Source organism: Nicotiana tabacum, chromosome 16, assembly GCF_000715075.1.
Source record: "Nicotiana tabacum cultivar K326 chromosome 16, ASM71507v2, whole genome shotgun sequence".
Classification (NCBI taxonomy): Eukaryota; Viridiplantae; Streptophyta; class Magnoliopsida; order Solanales; family Solanaceae; genus Nicotiana; species Nicotiana tabacum.
The window spans coordinates 149,238,615-149,266,261 of NC_134095.1; the positions used below are offsets into that span (position 1 = coordinate 149,238,615).

Sequence of the window (27,647 nt, forward strand, 5' to 3'; positions counted from 1 at the left end):
TTTAGCCACTCATAATACTAGCAAACAATTGCATAAGTTTTAAATAATTGAAAATACTAGAAAATATGAGGAAATCTGAGATGTTCATGCTCCCGGATGTTTCTTGTGTGTATTTTCCTCCAAAGTGGTGTCTCTCGATCTAAGATGTGTCAAAAGTCCTCAAAATAGCATTTTTATATGTATTTATACCAAGTAGGGTCAGTCCCAAACGAAAACACCTTCTCCCGCACGAAATAGGACTTTGGCTCTGTAAATTTTGTACAGGCGCGCCGCACCCTGCGGCGTCCCATGCGGCGCGATATTCAGAATTTGCGAAAATGCAAAACAGGAAAGTTGTAGCCCTTTTAAATAAATTTCCAACGATATATTGTGGAGCCCAAATAGAGTTCTGAGAGAAAAGTTATGTGCATTTTACTAGACAATGCGCCGTATGCCCGCTCGATTCTTCGTTTTCTTCTTAACTTGCATCCGTTGATCCCCGAACAGGATCCCGGCTTAATTCCTTGGGATTTTACTCAGACTTCAAAGCTCCAAATCACTTGAATTCATTCCATAATGCCTACATAGATCGGAATCACTCCTACAAGGCATAAAACACATATTTAGTGCAAACACTAGCGATTAAAGCTCAAACTCAATTAAAGTGTAGAAAATTAGAGTGTAATAAGTGACTAAAATACACAATTATAGCCTATCATCATTTACTTCCTTTTCTTGAGTTTGTTTGGTCAGAACAAGTGAGAAATGACTTCAAAATTTGCTACCAGCTTTCCAATTGCACAAAATGGAATCTGACTAGCACATCAAAGTGGCATAAGTCAGGAAATAACAGTATGCGCACTGAGTTGGTAACAATCAACGTGTTTTGGGATTCATCTGAAATACAAAGGTTCAGTATATGTCAATTCATGAGCACAATGCAACAGATAGAGGGTATTGAGTTTGAATGAATCAGAGGTATTTTTGTGATTAGGGTGACAGAGAAAGTGGTTAGTCAATAAACAAGCAAGGTCTTTCAAGTTGAAATCAAGGTTATCGTGGCAAGTGAAGGAGCAATCGCCCTCAAAGTCAAGGCCACAAACCAACCACCATGTTTAAACTCACAAGTGTTTTTTGTCTAAAACAGGGATGAAAGCTATGTTCATATCAATACTTGGAAGCTTGAATTTTTCAGGTGTAATGCCCCAATTCTGCTTACGCAAAGGCTATTGAGAAGATCACACATCACCCCTAGGAGAAGCACTTCCTAGTCTGGGTCTTTAAGGTTATACTTTTGTTTTAGGAGACGCACTTCTTAAATTGAGGTTCCACCCCTAGGAGACGCACTTCCTAGTTTGGGTCATTTAAGTTTCACCCCTAGGAGAAGCACTTCCTAGTCTGGGTCTTTCAAGTTATATTTTTGTTTTAGGAAACGCACTTCCTAAATTGAGATTTTACCACTAGGAGACGCACTTCCTATTTGGTTCATTTAAGTTCATCTCTAGGAGACGCACTTCCTAGTTTGAGTCAATGAAGTTCCACCCCTAGGAGACGCACTTCCTAGTCTGGGTCTTTCAAGTTATATTTTGTTTTAGGAGATGCACTTCCTAAATTGAGATTTTACCCCTAGGAGACGCACTTCCTAGTTCTGGGTCATTTAAGTTCATTCCTAGGAGACACACTTCCTAGTTGGAGTCATTCAAGTTTTACCCGTTAGGAGACGCACTTCCTATTCCGGGTTTTCAATTTATATTTTGTTTTAGGAGACGCACTTCCTAAATTGAGATTTTACCCATAGGAGACGCACTTCCTAGTTTGGGTCATTTAAGTTCATTCCTAGGAGACGCACTTCCTAATTTGGGTCATTTAAGTTCAGCCCTAGGAGACGCACTTCCTAGTTTGGTTCATTGAAGTATCGCACGTAAGAGACGCACTTCCTAGTCTGGGTCTTACAGGTTATATTTTGTTTTAGGAAACACACTTCCTAAATTGAGATTTTACCCCTAGGAGACGCACTTCCTAGTTTTGGATCATTTAAGTTCATTCATAGGAGATGCACTTCCTAGTTTGAGTCATTGAAGTTTCACCCCTAGGAGAAGCACTTCCTAGTCTGGGTCTTTCAAGTTATATTTTTGTTCTACGAGACGCACTTCCTAGTTTGAGCCGTTGAAGTTTCACCCCTAGGAGATGCACTACCTAGTCTGGGTTTTTCAGGATGTACTTTTAGGAGACGCACTTCCTAAATTGAGATTTCTTCCCTAGGAGACGCACTTCCTAATCTGGGTCATTCAGGTTTTATTTTTAGTAGGTGCATTTGCTAGTCAAGTTTCTTAGTTTTACTCACAGGAGACGTACATCCTAGTCGAGTCTTTAGTTTACTCTCATCATTGCATCAATAGCATAAGTGGTTTATAGTTTTGCTAACAACTCACAAATTTTTCGAGTGCAAATTGGGGCAGAAAATTTTGTTTGTTTTGTTGTTTTGATTGCAGGCACCCACCTGGAGAACAAGGGAATTCGTTTTGGGATTTTTTTCAAGTTTCAAGTCAGTAGCAGGCGCCTACTTGGAGAACAAGGGAAGTCATTTCAGAATTCATTTCAAGTTTCAAGTCGGAGGTAGCACGAGTCGCCTGAAGAATAAGGTTTTTACCTCGAGGCACGGGGGTTTGAGATGATCAAAGAAGAAGTCTCAACCCAAGAAAAAGAAAGAAAAGAAAAAAAAAAGGGAAGTGAATCCAAATGCAGAAGCAGATGAAAGATTTGAGCTGCTCAAGACATGGCTGAAGTCACAAGCACTGTATGTCCGGTCTTGATCTGAAGAAGCCGTGGAAGAATGAACTAACACCTGCAGCTAACAAGCATCAAGATTCAGATCAGAGTCTGCATGAAGAACCAACCAAGACTCAAGATCAAGCTTCAGAAGACTCATAGATATGAATCTTGTAACTCGTAGCTGATAGGCTTAGTTAGTCTTTTTAAACTTGGTTTTTGATGTAATAACAGGACGGCGGACCGGAACTTCGATGGAACGGCACCGCAATCGGCTCTCCACCTTGGTACACTCCATCATTGTTCCTACTTCTGAACTACACGTGGCCCGATTCCTTTATAGCCAAAGATATGTAGGCAGCTCAGATACCAGGGCTCGGTCACATTCTCCTTTCTTTTAACTTTTGGTCTCTCTAAATAAGGGTCAGGTCAAAAAACCTGTCTAGTCATTCTTTGTCTGAAAATACTTCGTGTTTCCAGTAAAAGAGGGGCAGCTGTAGACATGTAATTTTTGACCCTCCCCAAGATTTTACATATTTTAGCGTTTAAATATTTAGTTTAAGCATAATATCGTTATTCTAAATAGTTTTGACTCTTTTACTTTATTTTATCACAAAAATGAAAATTACAAAAATATTTTCTCTTATTTAGCTAAATGATATTTTATTACTTTTAGTTTATCTATCTTTCATAAAATTAAAAAAATATACAGAAATAATTTCACTTTTAGTATTTAATTTTATTTTAGTAATTTATTTTAATTAGAATTGATTTCACAATTTTATAGTTATTATTTTAGGAATTAATATTTTTTAGTATAGTAAAGTTAAAGGGTCATTTTTAAAGGTAAATTTGGTCCAAATTTGGCCCAATTCGGATCTAGCCCATAATAACCCAACCCTAATACACCTAAAACCCTAGACCTAGACATTAAAAGAACCCTAGAGTCTAAGTTTGGAAGAGTTGTTTTAGACAGGAGACCCCCCCCGCCCCCGAACTTCGTCTCCTTCGTCACACCCCACAATGAATGCCCAAAAACCAGCCCCACCCCATCTTCACAAGAACCCAACCAGCGGCCTCTCTCCACCAGATGTTAGAGCAGCAGTCACCCAAGCAGCTGGACCTCACAACTCACCAAAGCAGCCATCGCCAGAACCCTAGCTCCTCTTCAACAAGAACCAGCCGCCGCCGCCTGACCCCTGATCTCTTAACTTACCCCTAGCTCCGAAACACAAAGTCAGCAGTAATACCCCACCAAAAACGCGCACACAGGCGCAAATAGAGGGCAACGACAATGGGAGAATGGGAGTAAGAGAGAGGCGACGAGTTTCATTCTAAAAATAGATTGAACAGTAGCTTCGATTTAGGTTCGATCGAGGTTCTAGTTGCCTGGTTCATTTTTTTTTCATTCAAATTTCGGATAGAATTCAGTGAGGTTTCCGGCGAGACATTCCAATAGAGATATTGTCCGTGGTTTTGACGTTTCAGATTTTGCTACTGAGGTCCAATTCTCTATCTTGTTACCTTAATATTTTTATCTATTGGAATGAAAAATGGCATGAATTTCTTATGAACTGTGTGTTATTTTTGTTGAATTGTTTGTGATTAGACCATCGATATTATTACCTATTTGAATTATAGTTATTCCTTTCTTCAGTTTGAATGAATTTCCTTAATGTGATTCACTTGAAAATTGGGCTTGGATTTTAGATGAAGTAAAGTAGAATTGGGGTTAAGTTCGCGTTCTTGTTTTAATATAAATTAATTGAATCATCATGATTGTGTACACGTTCGCATGACATAATTATGATTATCAAATTAAATCAAGGTATGCGTTCGCGCAACTTCGGTCAAACTTTCTTAATATTAATAAAGCGTGATTAATTGTGGACACGTACACCTGATATGATTTTTGACGCGCCGAACGGAATGAGTACACGTACGCGTGACTTGTTTTAAGATAATTTCTTAATTACGAATAAATTAAGTAAGTAAAAGCGGTAAGAGATAAAAATGTACATAGGTTCTTAAATAAGTAACTAGGCAATTTAATTGAGCCAACTATGATTAAAGCGACCGTGCTAAAATCACGAAACTCGGGAATACCTAACACCTTCTCCCGGGTTAACAGAATTCCTTACCCGGATTTCTGTGTTCGCAGACCATAAATAGAGTCATCTTCCTCGATTTGGGATTTTAAACCGGTGACTTGGGACACTATAAATTATCCCAAGTGACGACTCTGAATTGAATAAATAATTCTGTTTCGGTTATTGTCACTTTAATTGAAAAAACTCCTTTATACCCCCTTCGAGTAGAAAAAGGAGGTGTGACAATAGATATACATTTAAAGCTATAGATATAGATATATAGTTGTTCACCTTCTCGTATAATTTATTGCGTTTGCTTTCTACCATGTTGTCACATGAGGAAGTGTGAAAAACATTATTAATTTGAGACATTCATAAGGAGTAACAAGCAAAACTGAATTTGTAGTTTTATTTCAACTAAAGCTCTTGATTATGGTTACAAAATCGATTTGGAATTATACTATATACTAATAGTGTAAACAGTTTTTACACTATTAGTACAACTTAACTAAAACAGTAACAACCCAGTGTATTTTTATAAGTAGGGTTTGGGGAGGGTAGTGTGTACGCAACTCCATTGTGCGATTTGGGAAGGGTAGTGAGGACCAGTGGCGGATGCACATGGGCACTTATGGGTGCTTAAGCACCCATTAACTTTGACCATATTTAGTAAATTTACATATGCACGAGTAAATTCATTTTGTCCTCTTCTTTTGAAGTCTTTATCGGCGAGCACCCATAACTTTAAAATCTTGGATCCGCCGTTGATTTCCAAAAGACCCTCGGCGAAAGAAAGTACAACTTAACCAGTATTTTTTTAAAAAAATAAATAAATCCATAACTTTAAGTCACACTCACCCTTGGTCCATAACAAAATCATGAGTGCACAAACTTAGAATATAATTATGAAGCAACAGTGAGGAAACACCACTAATACAAACTCGATAGATCACACATAGTATATGATTACAGCGACTACTTAAAGAGTACTTATGAAAGTTAGAACTGTTTGCATAACTGTGAGCGAAAGGAGGATTACTGCAGCTGCAGTTGAAAGTCCCACCCAAGGACCATTAAAGTAATTGTGCCAAAAACTTGCCTTCCTTTCACTCCATGGTTTTTCACAATGCTCAACCACCTTTTTGCATGCTTCTTTGTAATAGAACTGAGTTGAAGGGATCACTCCTTCTCCAAGTCTGTTAAAGATGCTAGCTGCTTCATTGTCATCGCCTATCCGGTTTCTGATGATTCCCTTCAAGCGAAACAACTTCACATCTTTGTCAGAGTTGATTAGACGATCCATAAGAATTACATAATCTGTGAAATATTTATGATGTACATCAATAGAGTGTTGCTCGTAAGCTATCAAATTTCTCAAAACGGTCTCCGTACTATCAACCACCTCGAAACAAGGAATTTCGATTAATTCCTTGTCGTACTTGATATCAAATAAACTTATACAATCCTCCTCGTTGTCCTTGTTCAACCTTCTATAAATTTTCCAGCTTTTGAAAATTCAATTCCTGCTTCCTCGAGCTCTGTTGCACATCGCATACGGTCGTGCCATATGTCGTCGTCGTCCTCAATTTGTTGCTTTTTGTTGGACCAACTTAGTTGCAAAGGCCAGTTAAAACTTTTCTCGCCATTTTTTAGTTTATTGCTAGCATTCCCAGTTAGGCTAGCATTCATTCCTGGAGGGCAACAACACACGTGTATTACTTGAAGTAAATGTTTGACTTCTTTGGCATTCCCATCAGTTTTCTTTATGAATTTAGGAGTCACCTTCGGTAAACTAGTAGCAAAGTTGTATTTCACCATCTCTATGAATGGGACGTCATGATCCGTAGTCATCTCGTGAAGTTTGGCGAGGATAAAAAAAGGGAGTTGGTTTTCTAGTAGCAACAAGTCACGATCTACAAGAACTTCCATCCAAGCCGCTTTGATAATTTTGTCTTCTCCCTCCGGCACCATTTTACAGAACTCACGGATATATTCAACCACAAAACAGCCATCAAGCAACAGCATTTCCACAAATTTCCTAGAACTACCATTGTTAAAATGCTGATCTATATCATCATAACACTTTAGTGCTTCATCCTGCAGTTCCTCCAATTCTCTAATGCAACTTTCCAAATCAATCCTCTCTTTCCTCCGGAGAAATCGTTGTCGGTAATGCAGTTTATACTTTTCCATCGAGCGAAGTTTTGGATTATTTTTATGGTAAGGACCGATGGAGATCAACTTTGGCGTATAGGCATCTGGATTTGATTCATGTAGTCCCGTAGTTACTTTAAAGATTGTACATGATTCGGTAAACAATCCTTCATCAAATACTGGATTTTGACCATCTGCTGTCTTTATCTCGATTACATAATCCGCTTCCCTGCCTTCTTGTATATGTAATTATTGGAACAGAGCGAGAGGTTTTTCTTAATTTTTGCTTTTTGAGTGTTTTCTTTTCTTTTCACATAGAATTGTCACAATGCAGTGAGTAAAATAGTACTAAGTCCATATTTATTAAGTATCTGAAACGATACAAACTAAAGAAAAGAATGGTTGAAAGGGGCAGACCGCAGACCTGTATTTTGGACAAGGGAGTTCAGCCAAATACTAAGGTAGAACTTCAGGGAAGCACGACACAAACAAGTTATTTTTAATGCCCTTTTTTAAACGGTACAATATGTGTATTGGGGAAAATAAATTTTACACGTGGAATTAATCATGTGGTTGACATGGCAAGATATGTGGATCACTAGAAAAGCGACAACTGGAGAAGAGTATTTGGAAAGGCGCAAGTCTTAATAGGTACGAGCAAAACATTTAAGAGACAAGAAGGAACGGTTGCTCGAGTCTCTTAAAGAGGCACCGGTGGAATGAACCAAGACTATAAAAATGGCATATTCATTGATCTTCAATTAATGAGCATGAATGTTACAAACGTTACAGAATCTTCACGAAACAGTTACGATTACCAATTATAACGTTTCATTAATGTCATTAATGCTCATAATAATTCGGTCATAAAAGGGGAAAAGACGTAGTACTTAGGAGTCACTATATAAGGGAAAGAAATATCATCTGTAGAGGGATATTCTGATTATTATTGGAATATAATTATTTACTTTTGCTTTCTACTGATTACTTTGCTATTCTAATTCTCTTTCTTACTACAAGAATATCAATTTTATTGATTATCAGTAACCCGAGTACTTCTAAAAATAGGCTTTGACCGAAATTCCTATTTTTTGGTTAAACAAATTGGTTCCGTTACCGAAAATCTGATAATCTTTTCACTTTCCAAATTCATCTTTTCTGTCAAGAAATTATGTCGAACGTTAACAACAACAACCAACAAAACCTACAAAACCAACAAAATGAGCAATTCAGTTGAATCAGCAAAATCAACAAGGGGATGGAACTCCAGTCCCTTCACCACGAAACTCTCCTCGACAATCCCGAGAAGGGACACCTGACAGTCTGAATCACATGTGAATGACCAACATGGGGATGATCAAGCTATTGATGCAGCATTAAAGCAATTGATCGCAGAACAGGTCAATAATGCTCTTCAAGCTTTCGTTAGTGGGCTGCTAACTGTACCACCAACTTCACCTCCGAATAACACCGCAACCATTGAAAATCCACGCCCAGGACTTGCCAATTCAGGCAGTGGAGGAACTCCCAGTGAATCTTGTGATGGAAGGTCAGGTATTCCAATTAATTGTGATTTACAAAGTTTAGTACTAACTTTGCAGAAACAGCTCAAGGAGCAGAACGATCGCATAGAGGAGATACCTGGTGTTCCACCTATAATCAAAGGAGTGGACGTAGATAAATATTCTCAACAACCTTGGAAGCCAAGTGTCGCTCCTTTGCCTATTCCAAAAAAGTTCAAGATGCCCGATATCCCGAAGTATGATGGGACAACCGATCCACGAGACCATGTAACCGCGTTTACAACTAGCGTGAAAGGCAACGATTTGACTAAGCAAGAGATTGAATCAGTGCTAGTCAAAAAATTCGGTGAAACACTCACAAATGGAGCACTAACATGGTATTCTCTTTTACCTGAGAACTCTATTGATTCTTTTACTAAGCTTGCAGATTCGTTTATAAAAGCACACTCGGGAACTCAGAAGGTTGAGAAGAGGATGGAAGACATCTTCAAAATAAAACAAGGAGATACGGAACTACTCAGGGAATTTGTAAATAGATTTCAACGTGAAAGAATAATGCTACCACGCGTACTTGATAATTGGGCGGCTATGGCATTTGCAAGTAATTAAAATGAGAAGAGCTCAGAAGCCAGGAGGAGACTCAAAAAAAGCTTACGAGAATTCCCTGCAACAACTTGGAATGATGTTCATAACAGATATAGCACGAAGTTGCGGATAAAAGAAGATACCATCACTCAGTCCCGGGGAGATGAAAGAATAAGTTCAAGGCGACCAGAAACTGAAAAAAGGTCCGGTAAGAACAGGTGTGAACCTTACATAGGACCAGCAGGAAGGGATTCATGATCAAAACAAGAGAATCCGAGGTACGATTCCAGAACAAGGGACAGAGATTTGGGTTCGTCATCCAGGTTTGGAAAGGAGCGAGACACGTGAGATACGCGAGACAACGACAGAAGTTCAAAAGCGAAGATTGGTGGTTACAGCTTTAATGTTAACACATCTGAGTTGGTAGTTATTTTAAAAAGCATGGGAGATAAGTGCGGTGGCCAAAGGAAATGAGATCGAACCCAAATAGAAGAAACCCTAATTTCTGGTGCGAGTTTCATAACTATCATGGTCACAAAACAGCAGAATGCAGATTGCTACAAGGTGAAGTAGAGCACTTATTAAAACAAGGCTACTTAACCGATTTATTTAGTGAAAAGGGTAACCAAGCATATATGAAAAATAGACAGGAGCCACCAAAACTTCCATCACCAAAAAGAACAGTAAATGTCATAAGTGGAAGGGAGGAGGTCAATGGCGTGACATATACGGCTGCAAAGGTGTCAAAAATCACAGTCAACCACGGGAAGCGAGTTCACCAAGTTCTGGAAGAAGATAATATAACATTTGATGATGCAGATGTGAATGGTGTGTTGATCCCACACAATGATGCACTGGTAATATCTTTACTTGTACATGACACTAATGTAAAACGAGGTTTGATTGATCAAAGTAGCTCTGTAATATCATTCTTTTAAGAGTGGTAAACGAGATGCAAGCTGATGACAAATTGGTACCGAAAGCACGTACCTTATCTGGATTTGACAATTCAAGCGTTGTCACAAAAGGGGAGATAATACTCACAACAGTCGCAGAAGGAGTAGTTAAAGATACGAAATTTCAAGTAATAGATATGGATATGGCATACAATATGATCCTTGGCAGACCTTGGATTCATGAGATGGATATTGTTCCATCTACCTTACATCAGATTATCAAGTTCCCTTCGCAATGGGGGATAAGACAAATTCGTGTTGATTAACAGGCTTCTCGAAGCATTAATTTAGTAGCAGATTCAAGCGCAAAAAATGATGTAGCGGATGGAAAATAGCAATTACAGAATTCAGTTGAGGATTTAGCAGCACAAACCCCAACTGCAGATGGACAAACGGATGTAGACTCAAGGCCTAATACTATCCAAAAGCCAGAAGAGAACGAAAACATCAAAACAACAATTGAGGAACTTGAAGCGGTGGTGCTGTTTAAACATTGGCCAGACAGAAAAGTTTACATCGGAACCAACCTGAGCCCGGAGATGAAAAGTAAGTTGATTGAATTTTTGAAATTTAACGCAGATTGCTTTGCTTGGTCGCATTCAGATATGACAGGTATACCACCGGAGGTGATGACCCATAAGCTGAATGAAGATCCAACGTATCCACCTGTTAAACAGAAGAAAAGGAAGCAAAGAGCTTCCAAAAATCAGGTGATTCAGGATGAGGTACAAAAGCTTTTAAAAATTGGATCTATCCGTGAGGTAAAATATCCTAATTGGCTAGCTAATACCGTAGTGGTACGTAAAAAGAAGGGTAAGTGGCAAGTTTGCGTAGACTATACTGATTTGAATAAAGCTTGCCCTAAAGATTCTTTCCCGTTACCACACATAGATCAACTAATTGATGCTACTGCAGGACATGAACTATTAAGCTTTTTAGATGCCTATTCAGGGTACAATCAAATAAAAATGGATCCTTTAGATGAGAAAAAAATTTCTTTTATTACAGATAGGGGGACTTACTATTATAAATTTATGCCTTTCGGCCTAAAGAATGTTGGAGCCACGTACCAGAGGTTAGTAACCAAGATGTTTCAAGAACATATGGAAAAACTATGGAGATTTATATCGATGATATGCTAATCAAATCACATCAGGCGGGGGATCATATCCAACATTGGTCAGATACGTTTCAGATTCTCCGCAAATTCAATATGAAGTTAAATCCCGAGAAATGTGCATTTGGTGTGTCATCAGGTAAGTTCTTAGGTTTCCTTGTTTCTAATCGAGGAATTGAAGAAAATCCAGCACAAATTAAAGCTATTGAAGAAATACCGGATATACTCACGAGCAAAAAAGAAGTGCAGAGGTTGACAGGTAGGATAGCAGCATTGGGAAGATTTATTTCTAAATCTTCGGAGAAAAGCTTTAAGTTCTTTTCAGTGTTGAAAAAGCAAAGCCAATTTGAATGGAGTGAAGAATGTCAACAAGCGCTCAAAAATCTAAAAGTATACTTGTCAAACCCACTGTTGCTGGCTAAACCAAAGGATGGAGAAAGGCTATTCATCTACCTTGTTGTTTCAGAAATGGCGGTAAGTGTCGTTTAGTTCGGGAGGATAAAGGTAAACAATCTCCGATTTATTATGTTAGCAAGTCTTTATTGGATGCTGAAACTCAATATCCTCATTTAGAAAAACTTGCTTTAGCATTAATTATGGCATCTAGAAAATTGAGGCCTTATTTTCAATATCACCATATTTCTATAGTGACTGCTTACCCCTTACAAAATATATTGCATAAGCAAGAGTTATCAGGTAGGCTAGCCAAGTGGGCCATAGAACTAAGTGAATATGACATCACATATCAACCTAGAACTGCGATAAAATCACAAATTTTAGCAGATTTCGTGGCTGATTTTAGCCCTGGGATGGCAACAGAAGCAGAAAAAGAACTGCAGGTATTTAACGGGTCTTATCCAGGTACTTGGACCTTGTTTACTTATGGCTCCTCGAATGTTAAAGGAGCAGGTTTGGGCATTGTTCTAATCCCACCTACGGGAGAGACTATAAGGCAAGCCATAAAATGTCATCTTATTACTAATAATGAAGCAGAATATGAAGCTATGATTGCAGGTTTAGAATTGGCATGAGAGCTCGGAATAGAGCAGGTTATAATCAAAAGCGAGTCGCAGCTCGTAGTTAATTAAATGCAGGGGACTTATATAGCTAGAGAGGCGAGGATGCAGCAATATTTGGAAAAGGCACGAGATTTGATCAGACAATTCCAATCTTGGAAAATCGTGCAAATACCCAAGGAAGAAAATGTCGAAGCAGACACGTTGGCTAATCTTGCATCCGCTGCAGAAGCAACGAATGAAGAAAACGCTTCCGTAATTCATTTGTTTCATTCGGCACTCGACCAGGATAAAAACGAGGTAAATTTCAATAATTTAACCTGGGATTGGAGAAACGAAATCATCAATTTTTGCAGTACGGAATTCTACCCGAAGATAAGAAAAAGGCTCAGGCACTTCGACGAAAAGTTGTCCGCTATTGTTTGGATCGAGGCAATTTATATCGAAAGATGTTCGGTGGTCCTTTAGCAAGGTGTCTCGGACCTTCTCAAACAAAGTATGTGATGAGAGAAGTACATGAAGGACATTGTGAAAATCACGCAGGAGGAAGATCCTTGGTAAAAACTCTAATCAGAGCAGGGTATTACTGGCAAAAAATAGAAGAAGAGGCAGAAAGTTTTGTGGCCAAATGTCACAAGTGCCAAAGATATGGTAATAACATGCATCGACCAGTAGAGTTATTACATCTGGTTGTTGCACCGTGGCCTTTTATGAAGTGGGGGATGGATATCGTGGGTCCACTACCACAAGCCAAAGGAAAGGTACGATTTTTGTTAGTACTCACTGATTATTTTACTAAGTGGGTAGATGTAGGTGCCTTCAAACAGGTGCGAGAAAAAGAAGTCAGGGACTTCATTTGGCGGAACATCATATGTCGGTTTGGGGTTCCAAAAGAAATCGTGTGTGATAACGGCCCACAGTTCATAGGTGCGAAAATCACAGAATTCTTTCAAAGTTGGCAAATTAAAAGAATTACTTCAACACCTTATCATCTTGTGGCCAATGGATAAGATGAATCAATAAATAAAGTTATTATTAATAACTTGAAGAAGAGGCTAGAAGAGTCAAAAGGTAAATGGCCAGAAGTGTTACCTGGAGTTTTGTGGGTTTACCGAACAACAACGAAAAGAAGTACGGGAGAGATACCATTTTCACTTGTGTACGGCGCTGAAGCCTTAATCCAGTTGAAATAGGTGAACCAAGTACGAGATACACCCAAGCAACCGAAGAGTCAAATGAAGAGGAGATGCGAGTAAATCTCGATTTGCTTGAAGAAAGGAGAGAAACAGCTTTGATAAGGATGGCTGTCCAGAAACAAATTAATGAGCGATATTACAATCGGAAAGCTCATCTTAGGTACTTTAAGATTGGGGACTACGTACTCAAGAAAGTTTTTCAATCAACAAGAGCAGCCAATGCAGGAAAGTTGAGTCCAAATTGGGAAGGACCTTACAAAGTTCAAGGTGTTGCTGGAAAAGGTGAATACGAATTGGAAACCATGGATGGCAAGGTTCTACCCTCGAGTTGGAATGTTGTTCATCTGTAGAAATACTATTTCTAAGGAAATGAAATACCCACGGTCAGGTATCCCTCAATTACAATTTTTATTTTGTGCAGTTAAAATTATACTAACAATTTTAGATGATAGGCAAAAAACTAGCCCGCACCAAATGATGATATTAAACCTGAAAGACACGTGAAAGTAACATAATTCCCAGTCTAGGGTTACAACCTTTCTGATGGAAATATAAAGGGTTAAGCAGTCATCATCTAAATTATATATGCCTCCGAGTCCCGTACGTTTTTCCTTTTTCAGGAAAAGGACCGCATGGAAGAAATAATCAAGTGCTCGAGATTTCATACTTCAAAGCTCAAACACTTGGGGGACTATATATATAAAGATGGCAAAGAAGAGCAAAGAAGACTGGAAAAATCAGAATTCAAGTCAAGCTTAAAGTCTACCCAACAAATCGAAAGTTCAGAGCAAAGTCACGAGCGTTCAAAAATACAAGCCCGATTCAAAAACCTATAAAGAATACACTCGTGGATGTAAATTTCAAAATCTAGGTTAAAGGCAATATTTAGTCATGGGTTGCAAGATATACCCTTGAATATTTTTACAAATCTATTGTAAAGAAAACAGTTACGAAAGAGTTATAGATGATACTTAAATACATTTAAAGCATTATGTAATTTGAAAGTTCGAATGATACAAAACTTTCCTCAAAGTTATTCAAAGAAACGTGTATGTTCCTATCTCTTTTTTCGTATGCTTACACCATTATGAAGTTGAGACGTCTTCTTCATTAAGTGTCGTATATAAAAGGGCCCTCTTTTATAATTCGTGCTTGTTCACAAAAAAAAAACCATGAAGTAATGAAGCATTTTATATGCAAAAGTTAAAATAATAGAGGGTAAAACAAAAACTCCAAATAAGTGGAAAATAAAGCCCGAACTTTTAAAGATAAAGCAAGGGTAAACTCCTAAAAGAGTGGAACAGAAACTCTAAATAAAGGTATTATAAGAGTTGGACAAAAATTTCATAATATTATAATAACTTGGTTAAAACTAAGTATGAACTTAGTTCCAACCTGATTGTCTTATACAAAAAAAAAACCAAAACGAACTAGGGGTATGATTTTCCAAAACATTATCCCCAAATGGGACCAAGGGTGAACCTCCAAATGTTCCATCAATTAAAAAAACGACATTTCAAACTTTCTTAAAACTTTCACTGAGGGGCAGAAACTGAACCAGTAGGACGAAGAGCAGGATCATCAGAAGCAGGAAGAGTAACTTGAGCGGAAGGAGATTGAATAGCAGCCTCACCAGGAGTAACTTCATCACCCTCGGGAATGTCAGTCACGGGTGAAGAAAAACTCTGACTTTGTTGGGTTTTCTCAATGGTTTCTTTGATCTTTGCAATCTCAGCAGCTAAGTCAAAGCCTTCCCGGCTTGCTTCCATCAAAGCGTCATGACGTGTGTTCAAAAAATCCCAACTTACTTCAACGGCAACCTTATCCTCGAGAGCTTCATAATCTCTTTCCCAATGCTCAATCTCATTCCTAAGCTTCTCATTCATAGTGAAGGCAGCATTATAAGAAGCCTGTAAGGGGCAAGTGAACTTTCCAAAAATTAAACTCTGCTAGAAGACACTCGGAGATCTTCTTGAGCTTGGGTAAGCGTTTGAACAAGCTCACCGGCGTAAGTTTCTTTCTGGTTCAATAGGTCCTTTAGACCTCTGATCTCTTCAGTGGCTTTAGAGAGTTGTTCAGCAAATGAGGACTCAAGAAGGTTTTTATCTTTGCCCGCCTGATTCGAAGAAGTTTTCTCAACCGCTAGTTCTGCTGCTATAACCTTACTTGCTGCTCTAAGGTACACTTATCTTCATCTAAAACCTCCATTTCAAGTTGAAGACCCTCGTACTGCTCTTTCCAATTGTCGGCATCAGTATGATAGTCATTCATAAGCTGCTCCGTATGGATAATCCTTTTCATCATCTCTGTACCGATGAGATTAATCTACACAATGAAGGAAAAAATGTGATACTAGTAAAAGAAAAATCACGCAAAATAAGAAGACAAGGTTTATACCTTTAAAGATGAATGCACAATATCGTTCATCCACGTTAGAGAGCTATGACTTTCTAGTTTGGACTTCTCAACTAGGCCTATCAGTGGTTTCAACCACACGTCAGCTTGGTCTGATGTCATCAAAAGGTTACCATCTGCAGGAACCTCGATGGTAACTTGCTTCATTGCCCTACTGCTACTAGAGGAACCAATTTCAGCATGGGAAGTCGTGGCAGTAGGAACCGTTGAAGAAGTCAAAATAGCCATGGAAGGAGCAATGGAAACAACAGTATGTACAGGCAACTGAGATTCAATTGGAACAGACACAGGAAAAGAGGCAAGAGGTGTTTCCTCAGAAACAAAACCAAAGTTTTCTTCATCAAATCCACGAGAAAAGAGTGGTTTAGCAGAGTCACGGGGTGCTGCAGGCGTCTCCTCATCAGAACTCACTAAAGTGGCACTTTCAGGCTCAAACATGGAAACAGGACGAGGATGAGGAGTAGCTTCGTCATCTGAAATGACCCGTCTTCTAGCTCGTGGCTTACGAACCAATGAACCTTCATCTCGCTCCTCTTCATCTTCAGAGTTCTGTGGTCTATCAGCTTTTCTTTTTCATGAGGAACTCAAGATTATCTCTTGAACCTTTGATAGAGAGAGCCTCGAAGCAGTGATTGATGCAGCACTCACACCCCGAATGGGAAACCCTAGTAAAGAAAAGGGTTAATAAGTCCCAGGGTGAGCATGAGAATAAAGAAGAACGTGAAAAAGAAAGTTACCGTGAGTCTTAACTTTCCACCCAAATCTGTTTGAAAGGTATTTCCAGAACCTTTCTTCCATTGAAGCAACTGTTAATAATTTTTCTACCCAACCACGGAAATCAGAAATTTCCTCAACAGTTCTCATGGTTGCTGAAAAAGAAAAGTAAAACAGTTACAAGGCTACAAGTTCTTTTTTAAAGAAGAGAAATAAAAGAGTGAAACTAAAACTCACGTGCAAAGTTCCACTTATTAGAGAAGGGCATATTTTCTTCGCCTACTAACTCACTTGTAGGAGAGGCAACAAATCGGGCGTACCAGCCACGGTCTTTGTCGTCTTCAGGACTAACCAAAACTCTCTTACTTCTCGCCACAAGAGTAAAAACCCTATGACAGAATAATTTGGGAGAGTAAAGATGAACCGGATGATAAAAAGTAAAGGGTAACTGAACCACATTTGACAAATATCTAAGGCATGACACTGCCCTCCATACGATAGGGCCAATTTATCCTAAACATACGTCAAAGAAATGGCAAAATTCAATGATGACTGAGTCAATAAGCGGCCTAAAACCTAATGTAAAGGGATATGTATACACAAAAGAAAAACCAGATTTAAAAGAAGTGATCCTTTGATTCTCGTTAGGGACCAGAATCGGGAAGTCGAATTTCCAATGGCAATCTTTACGCACAACAGAAACCAAACCCTCGGTGATTTGGGAAGGGTAAACATCAGCGCGATCGTGAAAAGTCATGGAAGTGACTTGATTTCTAATTGATTCTCTGTCCGAGATAAAGGAAAGTTCAACGGGAATAATCTCGTCAATAGTAGGCTCACGAAGTGGTTCACTAGAATCTCTATTTCTAGCAGAAGATCTATGTGGAAAAGAAGCCCTAGTTCTTGAAGAAGATGGAGGAGTAGAGCTGGGTTGAGAAGAAGAACCACGTACAGAAATTGATCCTAAACTACGCAACCTACCACCTCTCATACTTCTAGTAGGAGCAGAAGAAAGGGGAAGTTCATCTACAATGACAACTTTTCGAGGATCAGGATTTGAGGAAGACATAGTTGTATAAAGAAGTAGAACGTATTAAAGGATAAGAACAAGATGTGAAAAAAGAACACTGAAATTTTTTCGTGAAAGTAAAGGCAAAAGATGTATTTATATGCAGAGGCGACCGTCCTGCAAAAAGGTAATGATAGAAACATCATTATGAAAACTGTCACTTCATGACTGATGCGACTGTAAAAAAGCCCTAAAACCCGTTGTAGAGTTGCAGAGCCAATCGATGATTGCCACGTGTCACATGCATTAAATGGAAGTGATATACGACGCATCAGTTCAGAAGAAGATACAATGGCACGTGAGAAACGGCGGCAAAAATCCCCGCCATAAATGAGATCCACTTCCCAAATATTCAGTTGCTGAATAAATGGAAAGTGGGGGGACTATCTGTAAATAAATTTTACACGTGGAATTAATTATGTGGTTGACATGGCAAGACATGTGGATCACTAGAAAAGCGACAGCTGGAGAAGAGTATTGGAAAAGGCGTAAGTCTTAATAGGTACGAGCAAAACATTTAAGGGACAAGAAGGAACGGTTGCTCTAGTCTCTTAAAGAGGCACCGGTGAAATGAACCAAGACTATAAAAAGGGCAGATTCATTGATCTTCAATTAATGAGCATGAATGTTACAAACGTTACAGAATCTCATGAAACAGTTACGACTACCAATTATAACGTTTCATTAATGTCATTAATGCTCATAATGATTTAGCCATAAAAGGGGAAAAGACGTTGTACTTAGGAGTCACTATATAAGGGAAAGAAATATCATCTGTAGAGGGATATCCTGATTATTATTGGAATACAATTATTTACTTTTGCTTTCTACTGATTACTTTGCTATTCTAATTCTCTTTCTTACTATAAGAATATCGATTTTATTGATTATTAGTAACCCGAGTACTTCTAAAAATAGGCTTTGATCGAAATTCCTATTTTTTGGTTAAGCAATATGTTAGGAGAAATCTATATACTTTAAAACAAGATAATTTAGCAATTTAACATTAACCTAATTCATAGAAACAAACCAAATTACAAACTCTGTATTAGCATAGAAAAAAATATATCAATATATAACCATACAAATACATTTAAAATAATCAAGCAACTATACAAACCCACAAAAAGAAAGTAAAGACAACTATCCAAGTGAGGTGAATTTTGAAATAGGTGAAATGTATAAGGGATCGATCTTTACCGACATCTACATGATCATTTGTATAATTAAACTAACACTTATTTAAATTGGAACTGACATTTGTTAACAAACATTTACTTGAATAAAAAGTAACATTGATTTGAACTAATTCAATGTAATCATATAAAAATCATGTATATTATAGTATATCATATTATCTTCAAGTAAGAGAGCGAGAGAGAGAACTAACCGCTCGAGCTCGATAATTGGCGACGGCAAAGGCAAAGAAGGAAGCAGCAACAACGGGTGAGGGGCTTAGCAACTGCGGGCGAGATGGCGACTGATCGAGAGAGACGAGTGAGAAGCGAGAATTCTTCGTAAGTGGCATGTGTGTGTTTTAGGATTTTCTCAGTTCAATATCATTTGATTATAATTTATGTGTTTTTTATTCAAAAAAAATTATAGAAGACCACAAAACAGAAAAAAAGGCAACAGTTGGGTTGGGCATAGGGCTCGAGATATCATGAAATTTGTTCACTTTTGCTATTATATATCCCAAAGACATACCAGTTATTGAAGGATTCAGCAACTTGCATACGGACAACCCTTTCACCTACATAAATGGTGTTAATTTTCTTCGAAGGGTTCCGAGGGCTAGTATCTCTTTTCTTTTTTCTTGATTTTTTTTTTTTTTTTTGATAAAAGTATCTTTTTTTGTGTGTAATAAAACTTTACTTCAATTAGAAACACCAAGGGGTCATTTGGTACGATGGACAAGCAAAAATAATCTTAGAATAAGAATTTGATACCGCCTCATCACTTGTTTGGTTACTAATCCTGGAATAAGTTTTTCCAGGATTAAAAATAGTACCAGATTACTTATACCCCGCCAGAGAGTAGAATAATAATCTCAGGACCAGTGGCGGACCCAGAATTTTGTGCAAGCGGGTTCAGTCGGAGAAGTCCATAACTAGCATAAGCGGTATAAGCCGTATAAGCGGGTTCAAAATTAATTTCTATACAAAATTTACCTTGCTTTAGCCATAATTTATACATATACAAAGTATTATTTTTTGACGAAGCGGGTTCAGTTGAACCCACTTCTCACCACTTAGGTCCGCCCCTGCTCAGTACAAGTTATCCCACGATAAAGTAGTAAAATTAAAAATCTCAGAATTGATACAGCATACCAAATAGTCAGTAATAAATAATACCAGAATAACTAATCACAGCATAACTAGTCCCGGTATAACTTGTCCTCAAACCAAACGATCCCTAATAGTACAAATTTTGGAGCTAACTTCCACAAGTTTGAGTGTGACGGCCAAAAAGTAACTATAAGGAGGAAGTCCCGACTATAAAAGGATTGGGTTAATTTCACGAAAGGTTACTCAATTTTCATTTTATTGCACCAAGGTTATTAAATATTTTTTGTAATGAAAAAGTTATTCAAGTTTATTTAAGTACTAATCATTTAAGTCACTAAACTATTTATTGAAACAAAAATAAAGTCACTCGATTTTGCGTAATTATTTCAGAAACTCACTAGGAGAACACAAAGGAGACATGTTCTATATATGATACTTGGGTCAACTTGAGTGACTTTTAGGTTTACAAAAACATTTGGCTTTCCATTATATATAGGCAAAGTCAAGTAACTTCTTTGTTGTAAAATATAATTTAATGACTTTGATGCTAAAAAGTTGAATAACCATCCGTGAATTACGATTAAGGAGCAATAGTGCATATCCGTATTACTGATAAAAAAAAAAACTAAGAAAATGTTAAATATATTTTTTAGGTGAAAACAAAAAATTTTATTAATCACCAATACCCCAATAAAACAATCATAACGAAGCCAAAACACGGCCCCTAATTGCCTATACTACAGCTACAGTAAAGAAGCCCCTCCTATCCCCCATTTCCTTTATCATTGTTTCTAATCTACTCCTTTCAACTCTTCCTATACAACAATTGGTCTATCCATTCCCACTCAATCCTACTACTCTTCTTATTCAAAATTGTTACTACTCTAATCTTACAATATTGTTGGACTTGTTCATATATCACTCACGGAGTTGGGACTTTGTAGTTTCATAGGGCCATTCCTGCCCTCCAGATTCTATACATTAGCGCAGCCACCATTGATGTGACAAAATCCCTACAGATTTTCCCTTTAACCCCTCTTACTACCCTTCGCCAAATCCCCTTTATATTGTTTCGATTATGCCGCTATGCACCCATTGCAACAGTAGTTGAAGACATCTCGGAGAGTTTGCACTCAAAGAACAGATGTTCCACAGTCTCCAGTTGATTTCCACATATTAGACACCAGCTATCTTGGCTAATCCTCATCTTTAGTAGCATGTCCCTCGTTAACAGTCTCTTATGGATAGCAAGCCAACTGATAAAGCAGTGCTTGGGAACATTCAGCCTGCTCCAAACCCCCCTGTACCATGGCCAATCTTCTATAGTCCCCTTCCTCCACTGGTACCCACTACGCACTTAGTATCTACCATCCTGTTTAAGCCAGCCATTGTTCACAAACCCCCCGGCAAATTTGTTCCTTATTGAACAAATTTTTCTCCGGAACCGTCAGATGGAGGAGAGTATTGCCACCATGGTCTATCCTTTATATACAAGTGGTTTACCCACTTAACCCATAAAATGTTGAATATATGAACTATATGTAATAAACATTTGCTAATACATTTTCTCTAATATTAGAAGCAACAGTTTGGGTCCTTCAGCTGCATGTATCATCAAAGTTATAACTATTTATTTCTAACTATTTTTACGCACAAGATTATTTTTGTAACGACCCGACTGGTCGTTTTGAGTATTTGCACTTCGCTCGGTAGTTTACGGGCGTGAGTAGCTCCGTATGATGTATTTTGACTTATGTGAATCGTCGGTTTTGATTTTCAGGTTATTCGGGTGATTTGAAAGAATGATTCTCGACTAGGGAGCTTTAAATTTGAAAGAATTGACTGAATTTAACTTTTTAGTATTTGACCTCGGATTGGAATTTTGATGGTTCTGTTAGCTCCATTGGGTAATTTTGGACTTAGGAGCGCGTCAGGATTGTGATGTGGAGGTCCGTAATTGAATTTGGCTCGAAATGGCGAAAGTTGGATTTTTTTAGAAAGTTTGACCGAGTAGACTTTTTGATATCGGGGTCGGATTTCAGTTCCGGAAGTTGGAGCAGGCCCGTAATGTCAAATGTGACTTGTGTGCAAAATTTGAGGTCAATCGGACGGGATTTGTTATGTTTCGGCATCGGTCGGGGAAGTTTGAAGTTTCCAAGTTCATTGTTTTTGGATTGAGGTGTGATTCGTCATTTCGATATTGTTATGTGTGTTTTGAACCCTCGAATAAGTCTGCGTTACGTTATGGGACTTGTTGGTATGTTTGGACGTGGTCCCGAGGGGCTCGGGTGAGTTTCGGATAGGTTTGGGTTGTGTTGTGCTCATTTTTTTATGTTTTGACGTTGTTTTTTCAAGTATAAATGGTACTACATTAAGCAAATGAGCTACAAATTCTGTTTTTATTGAAGCATTAGATCCGTATTGTAATTACGGAGCCATAGTAAAAAGAATTATCGAATTTGGACATCGTATGAGGAGTTTATGGTCATTTTACTAAGAATTGGGTTGCCAGATTTTTCCAGATTAATTACGAAATTGTCACTGATTTCGTATTTAAAAATCTACACTATTTCCAAATATTGAAACCAACATATCTTCTTCAATATAAGGTCAAATGGAGTGATTCAAGAGCCTAACTTGACTAGAATTTAACAAGGAATCCATTGGAAGCATCAAAAACGAGTTTCGAGATTATTTGGCACAAGAAACGAGGCAGAACAGTGTTAAAACGAGGGTTTTGTTCATTTAACATATTTTAAGTTGGGGAGCTCGGAATTGGGAAATTCTTTAGGGGATTTTCACCATATGAATTGGGGTAAGTGTTCTCTACTCAGTTTTGGTTATATTCCATGAATCTATCTTCGATTTTAGCTTTTGGCTGATGAATTTTAAAGAGGAAATTGGGGGTTTTGGCCTAAAGTTTCATAATATGAATTTTTGAGTTTTGAACATCGATTTGGAGTCGGAATTGAGTGAAACTAGTATGGTTGGACTCGTAATTGAATGGGTTTCCGGATTTTGTGAGTTTTGTGAGCCCGGGTGTGATTTTTGGCCGAATTTGGGATTTGATTTAGGATTCGATCTTTATTATTTGAAATTGTTTCCTTGGGCTTTATTTGATGTATTTGAGTTGCTTTTGGCTAGTTTCGAGTCGTTCGGAGGTATTACGCGTGTGATGGCATTTTTAGAGCATCGTTTGGCTTGCTCGGTATTGTTATTGGCTTGTTCAAGGTAAGTGTTTTGCCTAACTTTGTTGAGGGAATTTTTCCTCCTATTTGTCATTGTTTGCTACATGCGGGGGTGATACATATATGAGGTGATGAGCGTATATGTATGTGTCTGGGTTAATCATGCTCGGGGGTGGATTATGTTACATTTGTGTTTGTAGAATTTCGTGACCTTCTTGCTTCATGCCTCACTTGACTTCTAGATATTGAGAACATCGTATTAAATGTTTGAATCGAGACTTAGTCTAATATAACTTGATCAAATTTGATGGAATTCTGAGAATACATTGATGCGTCTAATTCGGTCATCTCTATGCATAATCATTAATATATTGCTATGGCCGATATTTTGAGATGCTAGATCTCATACTTGTGTTGTTGATAAATTGTGGGATTTGTGGAAGTACTTGAATTATATGGCCCTTGAGAGTTCATTGAATCATTGTTGGCTTGTAAAGTAGTGATTAAGAATTTGTTTGGAATATTCGTTGAACACTCTCCTCGATTTTATTTATACTTCTTGCCTTGTCATTTTATTGACATGCATATGCTTGGTAAGGAAGAGTGTAAAGCACGAAGGGTGATGCCGTGTCATTTTATATTCATTATCATGTGACGAAGAATGTAAAACACGAAGGGTGATGCCATGCCATTTTATATTCATTATCATGTGAGGAAGAGTGTAAAGCACGAAGAGTGATGCCGTGGCATTTTATATTCATTATCATGTGAGGAAGAGTGTAAAGCACGAAGGGTGATGCCGTGTCATTTCATTCATATTGTTATGCTTTTAATATCATGAGGTCATGGCACGAAGGGTGTTTCCGTGAAGGTGAGGATGAGGGACATGCTAAATAATGTGATATTTGTTTCTCGTGTATATGAATATGCCCTTACCTTTAGCTGTTATTGTTGTATTTACATATATTTGTGTGACTCTTTTTAATGTCCCATACTTTACCTCTATCTCAATTGTTGTTGCACTGTCCATGTCTTTTATTGCTTAACTTGCAAATACCATACCTATTTCCTGCTTTTATAATTATACTCATGTTGTATCTATTCGGTTGCACTATAGTATAAGTCTTCCACCATGCTAGCCATTCATGCCCTTATTTGTCAACTTGTAAAGATCATGTATTTTCGTCTTATTTGTTATATTTGTATTTAGGCCTCCAATATGCTAGTTAATTGAAGTTAATATTTCTTGTTTTCCAATTGTTGTTATTACTCACGTGTTTTCCGCTTAGTCTTTTACTGTTGCCCACATGTGTATCCTTGTCCATTGTTGTACTTGCGTATTTCCTACTTTGTAATTCCTGTTATCGATATTTCTATCATCTGGTTGGTTCTGTTACTCGTACATTTGGGAGGATGAGTTGAACACACGAAGGGTGTTGTCATGCTGATTTGTCACAAATAAATTATATATATATGTGGTGAGGCAGAGATAGAAGCACAAAAGGTGTTACCGTGCCATTTGACGTGATATCTTGGATATACTTCTTATACCAGGAAAAATTGTAAATCTACTACTGAGATTCCTTTTAGTAATTGTTGATTGTCTCGCAGAGTTGTATACGGTACTTTTATCTGTTATGCTTTGAACTGCTTTTACTATTAACATAATGTACAGGTTATAACAATAAGCATCTTTTAACTAAAAGCCTCGTCACTACTTCGACGAGGTTAGACAAAATACTTACCAGTACATGGGGTCGGTTGTACTGATACTACACTTCTGTATGATGTGTACAGATTTGTGAAGTTGAGTTGCTGGTAGGGGTGTACGAAGAAAACCGACAAACTTCACCAACCCGATAATCCGAGTCAAACCGAGAAAAAAAAACCCGACTATGGTTTGGTTTGATTTGGTTTGGTATTAGAAAAAAAAATCGATCATAATTGGTTTGGTTTGGTTTTAACTAAAGAAAGTCAAACCGAAACCAAACCAACCCGACATTACATATATAGAAATTTTAGATATATTTAATATATAAATATACTTATTGTGATGTAATTTATAAATATTTCTTAAAAGATTTCATAATTTTATCTTTTGAGGTATTATTTCAAGGTTGGACTTATAACTTTGGAATATTCTTATTTAATTTACTAAGTTTTATAGCCATAAACATTAGTAAATTAAATAGTGCTAACAAAAGCCCAAATAAAAATCAAATCAATAATAATGCTAACAAAAGACATTCAATTCAATACTACGAACGGGAATGTATTGAATATCTATTTTTGTTTTGCAATAATTTAGATAAAAATGCATAACCTATTTTTATTTTTTCTTTAGCGTTTAGTCATGCAATTAATACTCCCTTATTAGTCTACTTATTTTAGCATGACTTAGCACTTTTAGATTATGTTTATTTTTATTATGGCTTTTTAAATAGTAATATTTATATTACATAATTTTATTGTCTTTATTGTCGAATATTTTAAGATAATGACATGACATATCTCATATTTTGTATTATTTTCTTGGAAAATACTTTATATAGTTGTATCTTACTAGGAATAAAGAAATATTTTGAGCACATGGAAGTCATACTTTATATATTTTGAAAAAAATATTTGTTTAGTTTGTTGCAAAAGATGGAAGTCAGCTGAGCACTTACCTAAGTTTCAAATTTTTCAAAATAAAATAGGAGGATAGGCAAAAATCTCAATTTCAATTGAAAGAATAAGTTAGAATGAAAAGTTTTTGATTTATCTATCATTATAGGCAGACAGCACTAACAAAGATAAAGTGACAGACATATAAAAGAAATTGATTCATCATCTGTAACATGAATAATAGTGGGAAAAAATACGTCATACTACATTTATGACCTTCGCTCTTTTACTTAATAGAGGTAATAAGGACCAACATAACTTTATTTCCCCAATTATCTAGTCTTTATGATTGAGTTTATTCTTCGTCTAGATCAGCTGTAGCAGTTACTTTGCTACAAGAGAAGGATAAATTGCTATTCTGTTACCGAATTTGATCTTGTTTGTTTGCCATTTTGTGCCACAAGCTTAGATTTAAAAGGACAATCAAATTATCCATCAAATCCGTTAATACTTCCTATCTTATTTCCTCTTGTCAAAAATAGTACACAAACAGTGGGGAAAAAAACAAAAGAGATTCTGTGTTTGTGTGTGTGTGTGTGTCTTGTGAGAGGAGAGAGAGACCTCATCGCTCGGAGGAGTTTGATCGAGCAGTCGGGTAATCTCAATATGCTGTGCCATCCGTCTTAGATAAACTTTGTTGAAACTGCAAAATTCCACAGAGAGAGAGAGAAAGTACTTTATCAAAATCTTTTGCTCAATTCATAGATGATCATTACTATCAAACCAATTCATTGATGCAGAATTCACTAAGGAAAAAACGGAAAAGCAAAACATGGGATTTTTTTTTTTTTTGGGGGGGGGGGGGGGGGGGGGTTGTGCTGGGTTGAATAGGATTTCAATGTTTCATTATTTTATAGTGTCATGTTGTAGCTTCCAAGTAATTTGAATAAATAAACAGATTCGGAAGAGCGCACACTTTGGGTGTGTTTTGTACAAAGAAAAATCTTTTCATTAGCAAATATTTTCCTAAAAAATATTTATTTGAAAAATAAGTGATTTTCTTTTATTTTCTGGTGTTTGGTTAGATAACAAAATATTTTTTGAAAAGTATATAATTTAGGCAAATATCATGGGAGACGAAATAAGTAAGGGCGGAAAAGGTGGTAGGTCGAGATCTAAGGGCTGGAGGAGGGGTTGGCAAAGGTAGATGGTTGGGGATAGCCGGGTGAGGGATGGTGGGAGTAGAGGGCGGAGGCAGAGAATAGGTGCAAAAGGTTGAAAAAGAGTTTAGAAACCTCCACTTGGAAATTAGATTTACGAGGAAAATATTTTTTAAAATATTTAAACCAATAACACATTTAAAAAAATTTAAGGGTGAAATTACATACTATACATGAATAAATCAAATTTTGTGAAGTTTTTAATTAATTACTGTAAAGAAGAAATTACAAAAATTAAGTAAAAAAAGAAAAGAAAGTGGTGTATAATTTTATCTATCTGGCAAAATTCAATTTTCATTTTCATTTTTGATTATCCACGTATACCAAACTAATACCTATTTGGGAGAGTGTGATTTTGTAAAAAGAATTTAAAGCAAAAAAGGAAAAAGATGAAAATTGAATCAGAGAAATGCTTTGCGACTGGAAAGTGAGAGTAATTTTCAGGATTAGCAGAAAGTTACCTCTTTAGTTTGCCTATTTCTTCTTGGGTCTCTTGCTTCTCCTGAACTTGAAGTATGTCTGTACTCTGCAAAAGGAATGAAATTATATAAGTAGTCAACAAGGAAGAAGGTGCTGAAGAGCTCCCCCCGCCCCCTCCCCACCCCTCCAGGTACCCGGCTCCAGCGCGGAGATATTTCCTACCCTTGCTCTGTCAATCCCAGACCTTTCCCTTCAGCTACAATATGTTGCCACAAAACCTTTTTTGTGGTTATAAAAGGGACCGTTTGACTAAACTTCTAACATTAGCTCATTTTGAAAAG

The 27,647-nt window shown here is 37.3% G+C and overlaps 1 protein-coding gene across 7 annotated transcripts; it reads right to left on the minus strand.

The window, feature by feature from the left end:
- Positions 1–27,647, minus strand: LOC107794253 (uncharacterized). 7 transcript variants are annotated; one of them, XM_075233463.1, is made up of 8 exons: positions 27,501–27,590; positions 27,348–27,412; positions 26,288–26,369; positions 18,974–19,063; positions 16,752–16,903; positions 16,538–16,669; positions 15,783–16,465; positions 14,717–15,710 (listed from the first exon to the last, which is right to left on the minus strand). In XM_075233463.1, the coding sequence occupies exons 7-8, from the start codon at positions 16,236–16,238 to the stop codon at positions 15,540–15,542; spliced, it is 627 nt and encodes a 208-aa protein (XP_075089564.1). In that variant the 5' UTR covers positions 16,239–16,465; positions 16,538–16,669; positions 16,752–16,903; positions 18,974–19,063; positions 26,288–26,369; positions 27,348–27,412; positions 27,501–27,590; the 3' UTR covers positions 14,717–15,539. The 7 variants fall into 7 exon arrangements, 5 of the variants coding, with proteins under 5 accessions (XP_075089564.1, XP_075089567.1, XP_075089568.1 ...); XM_075233466.1 differs by lacking the exon at positions 18,974–19,063 and having other exon boundaries at positions 27,529–27,647; XM_075233467.1 differs by lacking the exon at positions 18,974–19,063 and having other exon boundaries at positions 16,806–16,903.

Bases quoted from the DNA above. Each gene is read 5' to 3' on its own strand.
- LOC107794253 (XM_075233466.1), bottom strand. From the start codon at position 16,238: ATGTTTGAGCCTGAAAGTGCCACTTTAGTGAGTTCTGATGAGGAGACG. The intron at 15,711-15,782 runs GTATAAACCTTG...TTCATTGTGTAG, and splicing joins TTGTGCATTCATCTTTAAAG to ATTAATCTCATCGGTACAGA.